This window comes from Hermetia illucens, chromosome 1, assembly GCF_905115235.1.
Source record: "Hermetia illucens chromosome 1, iHerIll2.2.curated.20191125, whole genome shotgun sequence".
NCBI classification, from domain to species: domain Eukaryota; kingdom Metazoa; phylum Arthropoda; class Insecta; order Diptera; family Stratiomyidae; genus Hermetia; species Hermetia illucens.
Window position 1 is genome coordinate 40,700,040 of NC_051849.1, and position 18,264 is coordinate 40,718,303.

At 41.3% G+C, this 18,264-nt stretch overlaps 1 protein-coding gene across 1 annotated transcript in view; it reads left to right on the forward strand.

Annotated features, from left to right (window-relative positions):
- LOC119661161 (protocadherin-like wing polarity protein stan) overlaps positions 1-18,054 on the forward strand; it is a 30,210-nt gene extending 12,156 nt beyond the window's left edge. Inside the window, exons 2-6 of the mRNA XM_038070377.1 lie at positions 424-9,027; positions 9,089-9,628; positions 16,339-16,442; positions 16,501-17,557; positions 17,662-18,054. Of these exons, the coding sequence (XP_037926305.1) occupies positions 470-9,027; positions 9,089-9,628; positions 16,339-16,442; positions 16,501-17,557; positions 17,662-17,695 (10,293 nt within the window). The 5' untranslated portion in view covers positions 424-469 and the 3' untranslated portion in view covers positions 17,696-18,054. The remainder of the gene's footprint in view (positions 1-423; positions 9,028-9,088; positions 9,629-16,338; positions 16,443-16,500; positions 17,558-17,661) is intronic.
- The last annotated feature ends 210 nt before the right edge of the window (positions 18,055-18,264 follow it).

Below are 18,264 nucleotides of genomic sequence, written 5' to 3' on the forward strand. Positions count from 1 at the left end.
TATTAAAGCAGTTTAAATGCTCTTCCTAGCATCCTCGTTAAAATCGTAACAGAAGTTTGAGATTTGAATCCGTAAAACATAAAAAGTTAATCAGAAATTCAAGGAAAGATAATTAAGTCACAGCGACCATGCGTTCATTGAACGAAAAACGGACGAAACTTGCGATTCTGTTTCTATAATTCGAAAATATGCTTGACTATGCTTATTTATATCAGAAACCAGAAACAAAAAGAGACAAAATTAATGGAGAACTATAATATGTGGCTCCAAACCGGTTATGGAAAGGTAAAATTCATTAACAATTTGTTTTTATTCAAATGTAAATGATAAGATCATTGACAGATTATTAATTATAATATCAAAGTCAATAGGCGACGCATTTTTGCAAATATCGATAATAAAATACTTTTGTTTTTCTTTCAGATGACTTGAGACACTTCAATGGCCAGTTGTAGAGCACGATCCAGCAATGAAACGAACTCGCGGCGCTTGGATCAAATCCATTGGATTTATCTTCATATTCCTGATATTAAATTTAACCAAACTAAGCAGTTCGTATCTGATACTAGTTAACGAGTCCGACGAGCCCGGGACCGTCATCTTCAATGCATCCGTTTATAAATTGGGCTCAGAACGCCATTACAAACTCGACTCATTCCGTAGCGCATATTTTGTACATAATTTAGTTCAAGTGAACCATAAGACTGGTCAAGTATCTTTGAAAAAATCCTTAAAATGTGATGGAATTCACTACCCGAACGTGTTTACGTTCTACGTTGACTCCACAACGAATCAATTGCGCAGTGTCAATTATTACAGCCTACCGTTGAGGATTTACGTTACAGGCGAGCATTGCAAGGACGATGATAGCAATCAGGTGGAGGGTGTATTGTATGAGGAACATGATTCCTCCCCATCAACGAGGCGGCGTGCCAGAGCTTCGAGTTATGCTGAAAGACCCTCGAAAAAGAGTAACAACTCATTAGCCGCGTCATCATATAATTTCCATAACGAAAGAAGCCAGAAAATATTATCCATAAGGGGTAAAAGGCATTCAAATTTTTTGCATAAACATAGCCAAAACCTGCGTTCGATATCCCATGCGAAACAATGGGTCTCGGAGACACTTGCCTCGTATGCAATCTACACAACAGACAAGTGGAATAAAATTTGCCTGAAACAATCGCAACTTGTGAATAATTTGAATGCATTCCTGCCACGAACGGTGATTCAATATTGCCGTGTACGATTCCTGGATGCATCTGACATCAGAGTTAAGATTGAGAGCAAAAATCACGACTTGGTGGCAAGTGATAATGTGTGCATTAGCGAGCCCATGTGGAAAGTAATTGTCACGTTTAATATCCAGTGTACGAGGAACGACATCATTGATTCGGATCACCGACTGAAAATCATATACCACCACCAGGAGTTCAATGATACCGACATTGCGAGGCGTGTGAGAAGGGAGCTCAGAAATCAAAGTCCTTATTTTGAGCAGGCATTGTACGTGGCGTCTGTGTTGGAGGAGAGACCGCCTGGGGTGGTGGTGGCTACAGTTAGAGCACGTGATCCCGAAGATTCGCCAGTAGTGTATTCAATGACTTCTCTTTTGGATTCTCGCTCGCAATCACTCTTTAAATTGGACTCGCACAGCGGGGTGGTTTCTACTTCAACGAGCCTAGACCGTGAGTTGATGGAAGTTCATTATTTTCGAATTGTTGCAACGGATGACAGTTTTCCCCCTCGCTCTGGGACTACAACTCTGCAAGTTAATGTTTTAGATTGCAACGACCACAGTCCGGTGTTTGAAGCTGACCAATTTGATGCCTCAATTCGTGAGGGTTCAACTGTAGGCTCGACAGTTTTGACTGTTCGTGCAACTGATCAGGATACCGGAAAGAATGCAGAAATAGAATATGTAATTGAGAGCATCAGCGGAGGAGGCTTGACTTCTAAGGAGCAGGATGCGCAAACATTTGGAATTGATAGCAGAAGAGGAGTGATCACAACAAAAACTACTTTGGACCGAGAAGAAACCGATGTATATACAATCATTGTAGTAGCGATGGATTCACCCAAAGTCCAGGCTGAGCGAAAGTCGGCTACGGCAACGGTTGTTGTGAAGGTTCTCGACGACAACGATAACTATCCACAGTTCAGCGAAAGAGCCTACAGTGTTCAAATCAAAGAGGATGAATGGGAGAATAAAGTTGTCGCTCATATAAAAGCCACGGATGCAGACGAGGGAAACAATGCAGCTATTCGGTATGCAATTATTGGTGGAAATACTCAATCCCAGTTTTCAATAGACTCCATGACTGGAGATGTTTCATTAGTTAAACCTCTCGACTATGAAACCAATCAAAACTTTCGCTTAGTTATCCGTGCTCAGGATGGCGGGAATCCATCAAGAAGTAACACGACCCAGCTCCTAGTGAATGTAATCGATGTAAATGACAACGCCCCTCGCTTCTACGTCTCCCAATATCAAGAATCTGTTCTGGAAAGCGTCCCAGTCGGATACAATATAGTTCGTCTACAGGCATACGATGCAGATCAAGGAGCAAACGCCGAGATTCAATACAGCATCTCAGAACGTGATGAAAATTTCCCCTTAACTGTAGATTCGAAGTCCGGTTGGATTCAAACAACGCGACAATTGGATCGCGAAGAGCAATCTCGATACGCATTCCAAGTTCTAGCTACTGATGGAGGAACACCACCTAAATCCGCTAGTGCTAGCGTCATTATAATTATTCAGGACGTAAACGATAACGATCCAGTGTTTCAGCCAAAATACTATGAAGCTGCAATAAGCGAAGATGTTGCTCCAGGAAGTTCCGTTACAACAGTCACTGCCACTGATCCTGATGAAGATTCACGTTTGCATTATGACATTATTTCGGGAAATACTCGAGGTCGTTTCGCCATTAATGTACAGAATGGAAAAGGAGTAATCACCGTGGCGCAGCCGCTGGATTATAAGCAGGAACGACGATTTCTCCTAACAGTGTCCGCAACAGACAATGGAGGGCGAATGGACACTGCGAATGTTAACGTTAATATAACCGATGCTAACAACTTTGCTCCTGTTTTTGATAACTCGCCATATAGTGCGACCGTTTTTGAAGATTCTCCAATCGGAACGACCGTATTGATCGTCTCCGCCACAGATAACGATGTAGGGATTAACGCTCAAATTACATACTCTTTACAAGATGAGTCGATTAATGGGTTTTCTCAAAGCACTCCATTTGCAGTGAATTCAAAAACTGGAGCAATCACGACAATTGCTGCTCTTGATCGCGAGAAGATAAGTGCATATTTGCTTACCGTTAAAGCTACAGATGGGGGCCAGCCGAGCTTCAGTGACACAACAGATATTGAAATAGCTGTTACCGATGTGAATGATAACGCACCGGTGTTTAACGTGCCTCTTTACCAAGCTTCGATATCAGAAGATGCACTTATCGGAACGTCTGTGATACAAATTTGTGCTGAAGATGCTGATAGCGGACTAAACGGTCGCTTGAAATACTCTCTGAGCGAAAAGGATGTCGAAGATGGCTCATTTATAATTGACCCCACTTCTGGTACGATACGAACCAATAAAGCGCTAGATCGTGAAAGTGTTGCTGTATATCATTTAATAGCGATCGCAACCGATAAAGGAACACCAGCGATGAGTGGCTCTGTAGAAGTTCAAGTCAAATTAGAGGATGTAAATGATTCTCCTCCATCATTTTCCGCTGATAAACTGACGATGTATATCAAAGAAAACTCTCCAATTGGGTCTGTGATTGGGAATATCGAGGCGCATGACCCCGATGAAGGTGTCAATGCTATCATCCAATATTCGATTATCGGCGGAGATGATTCGAATTCATTCTCGCTAGTTAGTCGACCAGGATCGGAGGGAGCACAGCTGCTTACCATGACCGAATTGGATTACGAATCTACGAAGAAACGCTTTGAGTTAGTCATTCGTGCTGCAAGTCCGCCTTTGAGGAGTGATGTTCATGTTGAAGTTTTGGTGACGGATGTAAATGATAACGCGCCCGTACTAAAGGATTTCCAGGTTATATTCAATAATTTTCGAGATCATTTCCCAGTCGGTGAAATCGGACGTGTACCTGCATTTGATGCAGATGTTACAGATCAATTAACGTTTAGAGTTTTATCTGGGAACAATGCAGATTTGATTCGATTAAATACAAGCTCAGGAGGAATCACGCTCAGTCCGCAATTGAACACAAACGTTCCAAGACAAGCTTACATGGAAATATCAGTTACGGATGGAATCAATGAAGCAAAAGCCACCATGCAGTTAATCGTTCGCCTAATCACAGAAGAGATGTTGTTCAACTCTGTCACTGTACGTCTCAATGAAATGACTGAGGAAGCATTTCTGTCACCTCTATTAAATTTTTTCCTTGACGGGCTCTCAGCTATCATCCCTTGCCCAAAGGAAAACATATTCCTATTCTCCATTCAAGAGGACCAGCACGTAACTTCTAGAATCCTCAATGTCAGCTTTTCGGCCATGCGACCTGATCTTACCAGCGAGGAATACTACACAGCGAACTATTTACAGGAACGGGTGTACCTGAATCGGGCTATTCTTGCTCGTTTGGCGACTGTTGATGTCCTTCCATTTGATGACAATCTATGCGTTCGCGAGCCCTGCTTGAATTTCGAACAATGCTCTACGGTTCTGAAATTTGGAAATGCATCAACGTTCATTCATAGTGATACAGTGCTGTTTCGCCCTATTTATCCGGTAAATACTTTTGTTTGCCATTGCCCAGACGGATTTACTGGCAGCAAGGAACATTACTTATGCGATACTGAGGTCGATTTATGCTATTCAACACCATGCCAAAATAATGGTCGGTGTATACGTCGAGAAGGTGGATATACCTGTGTTTGCGAGCAAGGATATTTCGGTGCCACCTGTGAAATGTTCGTTGGAGATCTAAAACCATGCGAAACGGATTTATGCCGTGATGGGCGATCCTGTTTATTGAGCGATGACGTCATTGATCAGGATTATTTGTCTTACACACCAACCTGCGAGCTAAAGTCACGATCCTTCGCTCGTAATTCATTTGCAACATTTGAAAGTCTCCGATCGCGTTATCGATTCAACATCAAGTTACGATTTTCAACCTTGGAAGAGAATGGTCTAATATTCTACAACGGACGCTACAACGAACTTCATGACTTTATAGCGCTGGAAATAATTGACGGACATATGTCGTTCTCATTTTCTTTGGGAGCTGCACAGAAATCGGTGCGTGTTTTTCAAGCAAAAACTATTTCGGATGGAATGTGGCATACGGTTGAAGTGGTCTACTTCAATCGGACAGCGACTGTGATCATCGATGATTGCGATAGAGCCCTAGGATTGAAAGGAAATTTAGGGCCAAAATGGGATTGTGCAAATCAAACAACTTTAGTCCTTGATAGGAAATGTTCATCTGCCACAGAGCCTTGTCATCGTTTCCTAGATTTGACTGGTCCCTTTCAGCTGGGTGGATTGCCAAAGCTTCCTGTCAATTTTCCAATTAAAACACGGGACTTCGTTGGATGCATTTCGGACTTGTATATCGACCATCGTCTAATAGATCTGAATTCGTTTATTTCTGATAATGGGACCATGGCCGGGTGTCCGCAAAAAGCACTCTATTGTATTTCCGAACCTTGTTTCAACGGCGGTACTTGTCATGAAGGATGGAATGGTCATATCTGTTCTTGCCCTGAAGGATATACAGGCAATGCATGCCAAGAAATTGCATCGATTCCATGGAGATTTTCTGAAAACAGCATACTCAGCTTTAATCCGCTTCTGCGACCAATTCAATTGCCTTGGCTAATTGGTCTTTCGATTCGAACGTGGCAAAAAGATGCGTTTTTGATGCAGATACAAGTTGGACAAAACAGCTCGGTCGTCCTGGCTTTAAAAAGCGGTGCATTATATTTCACGTATGAAAATGAAAGCCCACTTTTGTCTGTAATTGATCTCGCCGATGGAAAGTGGCATCGAATTGATATCACCTGGGTTGGATCGGACATAAAACTCTCAATAGACTACGACCAACGGATTGGAATCTATCCAATTTCGAAAAAGATTCAGGGGCAGTATGTCGGGAAGATTGTTCTTGGGAATATTGACAAAACAATGGCTGGTGCTGAGGAATTCTACGGATACGAAGGCTGCATCCAGGATATCCGTGTTGGAGGAGTTCAAAGCGTGTTGAATTGGCCATCAGTGAGAGAAAACGTTGAAGACGGTTGCAGCTCGAAGGGCCGATGTCCTAAAACTTGTCCCAAACACTCGCTTTGTGTTGAAAGTTGGGACGAGGCTCATTGCGAATGTTCAGCGGGCTATGTTGGTCCCGATTGCATTCCAACGTGCGCTCTCAATCCATGCATGTCAGGTGTTTGTCATGCTGATCAGGCGCTTCCAAAGTTTTATCACTGCGAGTGTAATACGACATCTCACTTTGGCGAATATTGCGAAAATGTCATTGAATTGCCTTGCCCAGCTGGATGGTGGGGCGAGAAAGGTTGTGGGCCCTGCAAGTGCAATGTTCGTCAAGGATATAATGCAGATTGCAACAAAACTACAGGGCAATGCTACTGCAAAAACAATCACTATCAACCGGTGAATGAAACGTCCTGTTTACCATGTGATTGTTACGCCGTGGGATCTTTTGGAAGTGGTTGCAATCATCTCACCGGTCAGTGTGTATGCAGGGAGGGCGTTATTGGACGGCGATGTGACTCATGTTCTAACCCTTACGCGGAAGTTACTCTAACTGGATGTGAGGTTGTGTACGATGCATGCCCACGATCATTTTCTGAAGGTGTTTGGTGGGATCGGACGCTTTTGGGGCAAACTGCAATACAGGATTGTCCAGGGACGGCGAAAGGTAAAGGATCCAGAGTCTGTGATATCGAAATGGGTCGGTGGCAGTTTCCTGACATGTTCAATTGTACATCAGAACCGTTTATTGAACTTCGGAAGCAGTTGTCCCAATTGGAAAACAAAGAGCTGGAACTCAACGCTTTCCTTTCGACGAAATTAGCTCGTGATCTGAAATCAGCTTGCCAAATAGTGGCCGGGGCGGAAAATCCAACGAAACCATTCGCTACAATACGTACAATTGATTCATTGTATTCGTATTACGACAAAAACGATGCGAAACATCCAAAAGAAGAAGATACTGAAATTAGTTTTTTGTCCGATGAAGTGAAATTTTCGCATAATCGTTTGTATGGTGCCGACATATTAATAATTGAAGGTCTGTTACATGAAATCATCAATTTCGAGTTTACCCAGCGAGGACTCAATCTTTCTCATAGTCAGGATAAAGATTTCGTTGATAATATGGTTTTCAGTGCAAGCGAAATTCTTAACAGAGAATACAAAAACGAATGGGATCGAATTAATGATTTGGTTGACCGTGGTCCTCAAGACTTAGTCGAAGCTTTCACAAAATATATGACCACCTTGGCCCAATCACAGCATGATACCTACACTAAACCATTCGAGGTGGTCCATAAGAACATGGCTTTTGGTCTGGATATAGTCACACCGGAATCGTTATTTGGTTACAATACAGGAGAACATGATGAACCCAACAAGCAAAAGATTGTCAGCACAAACAAACTAATCACGGAGAAAGTTATTGTTCCCGATACAAGCGCATTTTTCCAATACTCTGCAAAAGGGAAGCATAGCATATCTTTCCCAAAATACGATAACTACATTCAAGACAAAACTAAGTTTGATAAACACACCAAAGTCCTCATACCATTAAATCTACTTGGGATCAAAGTCCCTGGAGGCTCGGAATTCAAACTGGAATCATCAGACTACCGCGCCATAATCAGTTATACGCAATATCGAGATGCAGGCACACTATTCCCTGAAATCTATGATGGAACAATTTCCAGACGATGGGGAGTCGAAGTACAAATAGCAAGCGCCATATTTTCTTTAGTAATACTAACGCCTGCCTCTATTGAAGATTACACTGCCATATATAAAAAGGACAATAAACGAAAGGAACAAAACATGACTACACTAGATTCTATGACTAATGGTAAAAAATCCCCAATGCATGAAAACTCCAATGAGAAGATTGAAATCATGCCTCATGTTGTTGCCTTCGATGAACAGAGTCCTAACGATGTTAACAAAGGGGGAAATGATTTCCCATCCGCAAACATTCCGAAGAATCAAAACGACTCGCACAACATCTATCGACGTTCTGTCAACAGGGAAACTAATCAATCTGCGGACGACAATCTTTCTTATAAAACCCTAGAATCTCATACATTGCTATACCCAGTTCGCCTGCAGATGCTGACAAACATTAACCGGCTTAAATTCGGACCGAGGCTCAATCCGCAATGCATAAGATGGAATAAATTAACTGGCAGCTGGACGAGATTAGGATGTCAAACGGAAATCCCTAACTACAAACTGAACAGCATGGACCAGGACATCTACATCAACTGCACTTGCACCCAAATTTCAACGTATGCCGTTTTGGTGGATGTCGTTGATTTCGAAGACATCCCAGAACCATCGCTCTACGTCCAAATTGCTATGTACTCCTCATTTCTACTCGCTTTGCCCATTCTTGCAATCGTACTGATAGCGTTGATTATTCTGCGTGGAACACAAACAAATTCAAACAACATCCATCAGAATATTGTCCTGTGTATATTCTTTGCGGAACTTTTGTTTTTCATTGGAATGCAAGCGAGAAAAACGATGGTTGATAATGAATTCCTGTGTAAGCTGGTTGCAATTTTGTTGCATTATACTTGGCTTGCGGCGTTTGTTTGGATGACAATCGATTGCATCCATTTGTACCGGATGCTTACTGAGATGCGAGATATTAATCATGGACCGATGGGATTTTATTTTTCATTGGGATATGGAGCGCCGGCGATTATCGTAGGTTTGGCTGTGGGCGTTCGAGCACATGAGTATGGAAATAGTTTATTGTAAGTTGCTTTGTCGTAATTCAGTAGAAATGCGAATGAATTTTTGCTCTTTCCTTTTTAGCTGTTGGTTGTCGGTCTACGAACCTGTGGTCTGGTGGTTAGTGGGGCCTATTTCCGGAATGTCTATCATCAATCTGTTCATCCTCTTCATGTGCATCAAATCGGCTTTTACGCTCAAGGACCACATTCTCGGTTTTGGCAATTTGCGAACATTGCTACTACTTTCAGTGATATCCTTACCACTGATGGGAATCGTGTGGGTCCTAACAGTTTTGGCGGCTTCAGAAAACTCGCAACTTTTAATCCTAATGCTGTGCATTGCTGTACTCGTTCATGCAATATTTTGCATAGTAGGATATTGTGTTGTAAATCAACGCGTTCGAGATAACTTACGTACAACATTCCTTCAATGCATGGGCAAAAAAGTGCCATTAGTGGATTCTTCGAATGTTGTTGAGAATCGAGCTCATACGATGATATCGACCGCCCATGGAAATAGCTTTTTGAGTGCAGCATACGACGGCAATAAACGAAATATTGGAATTAGTGCTTCGAGTACAACATCAAGAAGTACAGCGAAAACAAGTTCGAGTCCATATAGGTAAGTGAATTTCCATGTTTTTGTTTATGAAGTATGATAGTATCCTTTAACGATTGGGGTTATGTGAGCAAACTAGGAAGCCTTAGATTTCAAATATTTCTTTTAAACCTAATTTTCCAAGCTAGAAGACGATACAATGGTAGAGGTGGTTGAGTCTCAGCTCCTCGATCTTAGTCCCGGTCATGGATGTTTGTGTTCGTTTTTGGATTTGTTTTGCTTCCGAAATCTTATCACCTACACCTATTACTTGTCTCATTTAAAATCAAATAGAGTGAATGAAACTGCTGAGATTGCATATCTATATTTATTGCGGTAATGCTTAATTCTTGCTAAATTTTTAAGAACGCGTTTTCATTTTTCCGAATGCTTATTTCGGAAAAAAGTGCACTGCCGAACATTACATACTCGTTTGCACAAAACTTCATGCCACGGTTTCAAAACATCTTTCTAAAGGGATTAAAGAAAAGTCCATTACAGTCACAGCAAATAATTCAAACTGAGTGCACATTAAAGGCTATTGACCAAATTTAGCTCTTCTAGATTCTATCTGTTCTTTTCTTGGTTGGTTATACAGCAAAAAAGCAATCGGAATTGTATTGAGAGGACGAGATTAGTCGGGAATTCAAAGAGATTTCATAAAGGTGACATTGTTATTGTAATGGGTGTTCATACTAAGATACTAAGATAAGACTCTGATAACACCTTACACGGGCAAGTGATGGCAAGGAATGGTTTTGGTGACCGTAACAACAGCAACAGTGAAATGTTTGTAGATTTCTGCAACTTTCGCCGTCTCCTCATCAGCGACACACTGTCCGAGCAGATCAGTTGGGTTTCATCTGGTCTGCTACGAAAATCTAATCAGATCTAGCATATCACGATTAGCAGTCTTTTTATTAGTTGTTTTCTGAATGAGCGCAGTACGCGAAATGCTGACAGCTGCTTCGAATCAGATGATGGTCGCTTACCTTCGCTTGCGTATTGCTATTACCTCTGCTAGTAGGGGAACAGATCGTCGGGCTCTCAAATTCAATACGACATCAACTTTAAACAACCCACCCGAGAATATTGATGAGCACTGAGCCACCATCAAAAGTGCCTTAATCTCTGGTACTCCTGACGGAGTCCCAAAAGGACGTTACAAGACCTGGATGAATGCGGAATCGTGGAGACGGGTCAATGAATATAAGGGGTTGAGAGCTCTGTTGATGGCTGCGAGCAAGGATGAGCCCGGTGCGATGGAGCTCCGATACCAGGAAAAAGAAGTAGAAGTATCGCATAGTGTGTGCCATGACTAAAGGGATTCCTCCATTGCGTTGATGAGGTAAGCAGAAGTTGCCGTGAATACGAACGACTTCGCTATATTATATCGCATTACGAAAGACCTTGTGGATGGCGATGGTCCTGTCAGGGACGTTAACGGTAGGCTTCTCATTCACGAAGATGAGCAGCTGAAGTGGTGGAAGGAACACTTCCTCACGATCCTTAATCATATAACATCTGGTAAATTAAAACTGGGAGAGTCTCGCATTGACGTAAAGCTTAAACTAGCAACTGGTGCCGGTGACGGATCCGTTACAACAGAAGGAACAGGCGCCAGGGTCATTAATAATAATAATAATCGTTAGCGTAACGATCCAATTGGATGAGAGCCTTGAAGTGTGTTAGAGCACTTCATTCAAGACCGTAACGGTACACTACAGGATTACAGTAGTTTGTAGGAGGCAATGTGGTCAGTATTGCGCTCGTTCGAGATTGTTACCCTGATTTGACACAGGTACTCATTCACTGCTGAGTCGATTATAAATTCCACTGCCACCAGTGAGATGGAACCACGACCTTCCATACGACAGCCTCGTGCTCTAACCACTCAGCTGTCCCAGTCATTGGTCCAAGGAAAACGTGCTTTGAGCCAATGGGTAAGGGTAGTAGAATATTCTAAGTGGAAATATACGAAATGGATAGTTGTGCCTCCTTCAACCTCGAAAAGAACTACAACTGTCGGAACATTGCTATTTTAACCAACAGCCAAACGACTATTAAGGCACTTAGGTCCTATCAAATGAAATCCAAACTGATATGGGAATGTCTTAATAGACTGAACATGCTCGGTTCGCCAAGGTCTGAATGCTCTGGGTTCTAGGCTACATTGAATTAGAAAATAATGAGGCGACGTAAGAGCTAGCCAGGAAAGGAGTAGAGACGCCGCTACACGGGCTAGAGCGATTCTGTGGAGTCGGAAATGGATTCATGGCTACTACGCTAAAAAACGAAGAGAAACGGCTGAGGGAACTGTACCGGTCAACTTGACAGCAATGGAACAGTCGAAGGGGTTCGTAGGAATACTCACTGTGGGCTAAATTATCACCTGGGGAAGCTAGGAATGTCACTGTAAATACTGTGAGAAGAGTGAAGAAACTAGGACAGTCTATGACACTTGTGCAAACTAAGTTTAGGCACCTGGGAGAATAATTATTACCAGATATTGGCAGGAGAGAACATAATAAAGTTTCTGTCAGTTATAGGGTTAAACGAAATACTACAGTTAATACGTATACTATAACCAGTAAAGCCCAATGGTTCTTTTAGGATGCCGTGCGACATCCCAGGATATTATTATTTAACATCTGGTGAAGGTCCACTTCTTGTGGATGGTAGCAAGCAACCGCAATATGCGGATATGTGTTGCTCTTAAACACGCACTGAGGAACTTTTCCCTGTAGCCTGCGCAGCCTTTACATAGTTGCTATTTCCGCTCATTCGTGATTCCTGGTAATTCGAGATCTTCCGCATTGAGTGGAAGAAAGGAATGATCGCTAAGATTCCGAAGAAGAGCATCCGTCTTGAGTGCAGCAATTGGAGAGGTATTTGTGTGCTCCCTACTATCGTAAAGATATTATATAGTTAAAATTATCCTGAAACGCATAAAGGAATATCTAGAAAGTTTGATTGATAGACAGCAGTTTCCGTTTCCGTCCTGAATCCTCCACCCTTCGGATCATTGTCAGTGTGCCGAGTTTAGATCACCGCTCTACCTGCTCTTCATCGATTTCGAGAAAGCTATCGACAGCGTGAAGAAGCGGTGTATTTGGGCGGATGGCATTCAGGAGAAAAAAAATAGTTATTATCAGGGTGACATATGACGGTGAAGAATGTTACATGCTACATCGAGGTAAAATCTTGAAGTCGAAATCGGAGTTCGCCATTTTATCACATATACTTATTCGTATCGTTATCGGTAACGTTTCACGAGGCAAACAAATTTGGACTGGAGATGAACACCAATAAAACCAAGCAGACAGGAATTTTCATTCCTTCAATCATTTAATCCCAGATTTGATCCCATTTTCGGAAACTAAAAAATCCATTGTAGGCTATGCCATGAAACAGTGAATCCACTGTCCTGAGATGACGGACGAGTGGATCTCCCTAGAACTAGGCGTCGTAGAGCAGTGCAAACTTCTCGAAAATCGTAGAGGAAATTGACGCGTATTTGCAAGAACCAACAGTGCTGGCACGTGAGGAATTAATGGCAAACATATAAAACCTAAAAGGATTGGTTATGTCACTGTCGCAACCCCTAAACCAATTCAAAAATTCTATGCAAGCAATGATGCATCAATAATCCGCAATCAATCGCAAAAGCTTCAAATTTTACCCAGAAAATGATTGAAATAATAAAAACTTGTTGTCTTTTTCGTTGGTGTGGATATTTATTCTTGCAATACCGATAAGTTTTGTTAGCACTGATGAAGGGAACAAGTGGTTCCCGAAATATCGGTTTCTGCAAGAATAAATATCCACACCAACGAAAAAGAAACAAGAAGTTTTTATTATTTCAATTAATTAATCGTTGGAAACACCGCATAATTTCACTCAAAAAATGAGTCTACTAAAATTCTACAACTGGAATGCAAATGAACAGTATAAGGCCATCATCTCGAATTTGAATATTTTCGTAATAATAATGAAATATATGTCATGCTCATCTCTGAAACATATCTAACGAATAAATACAATTTCGACATAAAAAGATTCATATTTTGCGTTTCAAAATAACGTGATGATGCGATGTTGCGTTTCAAACAATATGTCCTTAGAAACTATTGTACCGATTAGTTGCAAGCGGCGTCCAAAATTCATAATTAGCTGCTAATAATTTGGAGATGGGAGATTACTACGCAAAACATACTCCCTGCAGCTCCCGAATGTGCTGAACGTTACAAAGCTATTGAAAGTATAAACAACAATTTGTACCTGTTTACACGATGTAGTTAGTTGTATGGATCATAGAAGCCCTCCAGGTGTATCTTAGGAGTGATCGACAAAAACGAAATCTCAAATGTACATGGTAAACATATCCTTGCTCAGGGTTAAAAGCCTCTTAATAGGGTATAACATGTCAATCTCATCTACGTGTCATCGCTTCGGTTGCCTGAAAAGCGCTTCAGCTCCCTCCAGGGCTTCCCGAGGCACTCGCACTCCTTCTCTACTGTTGTGCGCGAAGAGTCCTTGGGGCGACCCATTTATCGCTCATCTTGAGAGAGGATTCCACTGCATGGGGTAGCCAGAAATGCAATTTTCACTCCTCCTTAATGTGTGACCTATCCACTACCACTTCGGCCTTCCGGTGACAGGTCTGTGTACCAACCAAGTTCTTCGTTTGCAATAGTATCAGGAAAGCGTACTCCGATAATACGACCCAGACGTGTTGACGAATGCTTGGGGCCTTCGGGTAACAGTAGGGGTCACTTTTTATGTGCTACTCCCTTATATAGCACGGAAAGAATACTAGCACGGAGAATGCATGACCCGTCAGGCTGAGAACTTTGGTTTTGTTAGTGTTTATCTTCGTTCCAACTGTATCTGCCTCTCTTACCCAATCCAGAGCCATTTGACCAAGGTTCATGAGTCGGTGAGGGCAAATAGATGTCATTAGGGTAGTCTATGTATTTGAGGGGAGACATCGTAGTCCATTGAACTGCTCCGCGTCCTCCGGACAAGGCAGCAAGAAGACCGTCACCGATAACAAGAAGAAATAAGACCTGTGACAAGATGAAGCGGTGAAAGTTGCAAAACTCCACGAGCCTTCCACCATTATCGTTACAGTCGCCAAGACCGTCTTCTTCTATCACATGTCAGAGCAAGATGTTTCGAAGCTCACTTTCAGGGATCCTCTTCTGAATTGCGTTTAATTGCTCCACTGTATTGGAAGTCTCCGCTGGTGCTTAGCATTGTACACTTTCAGTCAGAAGTTTGCCAGAAAGTGGCTCCCGGGTTAAGAGATCACGAGTTGCTGTAGCCGTCAGAAACAAGCCAACGTTGGATTCGTGTCTGCTACCACTCGGCTTACCAGTATACAAAAGCACATTGCCATCAGTATGGCAAGTATGGGGGAGGAGTACTCTCCAGAGTTCTATCATCTTACTTCGCTTCTGAGGAACTTTGTCAGAAAGCTTTTAACGATAAAACTCAGCAGAGTATGTAAAACGACCATGAAGATTTAATTTCGAATGCTCACCTGGATCTACTAAAATGAACCCCTGCTTCAGAATTAAAAATGTTGCTTGCATCATCAGAGAACTCGATCTTAAAAAAGCATGGGGCCATAACGAAATTACAAGCAAAATGGTCAAAGAACTCCCTCTCCATCCCATCACGCATCTAATTAAGATTTTCAGTGCGACGACATGTATTGGTTTTTAAAAAATTAAAAATTCGATACCAGCAGCATAATACTGTCTGATAAGCCTGCTTCCTATCCACAAAATTCCGCACAACAGAACAAGTTTATCGGATCGTTTCGGCAATAAGGCAAGCTTGCAATGAAAAGTAGCATTGGCTTGCCGTATTCCTTGACATCGCCTAGTTTTTGGGCAGAGTATGACACCAAGCGGTATTGTACAAGATCTCCTACCGGAGACCATTCCATCTAAAGACCATTCTATCAAAGCTGGGTCTCTAAGGAAGCATATAAGGACCATTATTATATCTAATTCCGACTTGACAGTTGACGATAATATGCATATATCTACGTTCGTGGATGGCGCGGTAATCCTCAGCTCTCAAAAAAAACCCTGAGGATATCTCCAGATTTTTGGAATTTTATCTGAGAGAAACTTGAGCAGCGACTAACTACTGATATTCGAAATTCTAGATTCTCACTAAACAATAAGGTACTTTTGTACAAGTCGTTAATTAAACCTATTTAGATGAACTGAATTCAATTGTCGAACATCTCTAACAATAAATAGCTAAAGCAGTTGAAGATTCTGCAAATGCACAATGGTTCGAAGAAGCTAGCTAACATTGAGACCTACGTACTCCTCTCGTATATAAGGAAATAGTGAAATTAGAAAATATCGAGAGAAACTGGAAAATTACCCAAATATTCTTCCCAACAAATTGCTACATAACTCATATCATTTCTGAAAAAAAGATACGATAATAAACTAAAATATTTTTGGGAGATGGGATGTGTTGAATTTTATCGTTTTTATGGTTGGCTAGGTTCTGAAAACGAGACCTTCAAGCTTGATTCCTGCGTCGCATACAGTGGCTGGTGTTCTATTGTTCCGCAGTAATATTCTTTCTTTTGATGATATTTGTGACTGCTTAATGATTTCATATAATTTATCTTTTGGAATTGTTTGCAATACGAAAAGCATGGATTGGCACGTCACCTAAAATTATTCTTTCATGTCTTACAGAAGTGAAGATCATTTGCGCCACACTTCAACATCAACCTCTAATTATAACTCCGCTAATGAATATATGGGATACATTCCGGGATATCCGACTCGAACGGAAAAAGGTATGCTTGCTAAATTCTGAGAATAATAGTCTTTTTAATTAGATTTTTCGAATTCTAGAAGGGCGGCGTGAACAGAGAAAAGCATCTGAATCAGGATCTGAAACAGACGCACGTAGTTTAGAACTCGCATCAAGTCATTCTAGTGACGATGAAGAATCAAGAGTGGGACGGGAAAATGCAATTCATCGAAATATAGGAGTCAGCACTACACATTACCTACCGAATATAACTGAACACGTTCAAGCTACGACTCCACCTGAACTTAACATCGTACAAAGCCCACAACTATTCCCTAATGTCAATAAATCAGCTTATGTTTCACAATGGTCGAATCATGTGTCGAGTCTCTACAGACCATCTCAACCGAATGCGGAGCGCTGGTCACAAGAAACCGCTTCGGACAACGATATTTTATCGTATAAAGTATCGAGATCATCCTCAAATATGTTACCCAATCCAGATGTAACGGATGTGTCACATCTTGACCGTTACGAGAATAAAATGTATATGCAGCCATCATTGTTAGAGAACACAGAATTTGCTCAAGGCGGCATAAACAGTTCGGATTGCAACACGATTGGGTCGCATGGAAAAATGGGATATGATCAAATTAGTAGAAGTCAAACTTTGAGACGAAATTGCTATGATCCGGAGAGTAGACTGGGCTATCCATACGCATTTGATCAACCAAAACATGATGATCCACTGTTCCCTAACATGGATCATATAGACCACCGACTAGCCAAACCATCATTCCTCATCAAAGATCGAAATCCAAACGACATTTTATGTTTACGAGAAAATTATCATTTCAAGCAACCTGAGATGGGGTTGCAAAATGTGCCTCCAATTTTAGAAAATGAGTGTCATGAGAGCCAGGAAAAGCATTTAGATTGCAATTCAGAGCGGATATCTGAGGGATCTGATAAATTTGGTTATCATTTCCCCTTCACGGCAGAAGAGGATCATCTACACAACGGAGCGTGCCGCACTTCGTTCGCAAATGTTGGATTTGATCCAGAAGATTGCAATGTACTTAGCCAACTGTCACCTGGACAGGGGTCCTGTTTGCCATCGCCAGTACTTCATAGCACGTTAGCGAATTCAGGAGATAAGTAAGTATTTAAAAGTCCCAAGTATTTAATTTTTTAATATAAACGTACGTTGAGCGCCACCCCGTTTTTTGGAAACTTCTGAACATTTTATTTCTTATTTCCAGTGTAAATATTGAAGATGACGAGACAACAGTGTGAAAGTATTTTTTATAAGAACATGAATGTAGATGGGTAAGGTTTTATATGCAATTTTAATTTATTGTAATATTCAAGAATCTGTCTCGCTTTTGCGTGCATTATCAAAAAGACCCAGTGAGTAAATTTAAGTTAAACATACGCAGCCAGATATAAGCCATTTAATTTTAAGTTATTGTGTAAGTCACGACCTGCTTTTATTATATTTAAAATAGCGAAAAACAACAAATGTTTAAGTTTAGCGAAATAATACTCGATATAAACACGAAATAAGGAGATTTTGTACAACTTTTCTACGAATTTAAGAACAAATTTGACTTAATGTGCATACTTGAACTGATTTAATACAATGCTTATTTATATGTGATGGAAGAAGAGTTTTATTATTATCATGAACAAAAAGAAAGATTTTTAGAGCCTCTCTGCAAACGAGCTCTCTGTTATCGCAATGATGCCGTCATTATTGGATGTGACGTTTGTCTTGCAATATTGGTTCAACAATTTTTGAAATCGATGTAGCTTCCCATCTTATAGCAAAACTTCTTGACATTGAACGGTGATTGGTTCGTGCA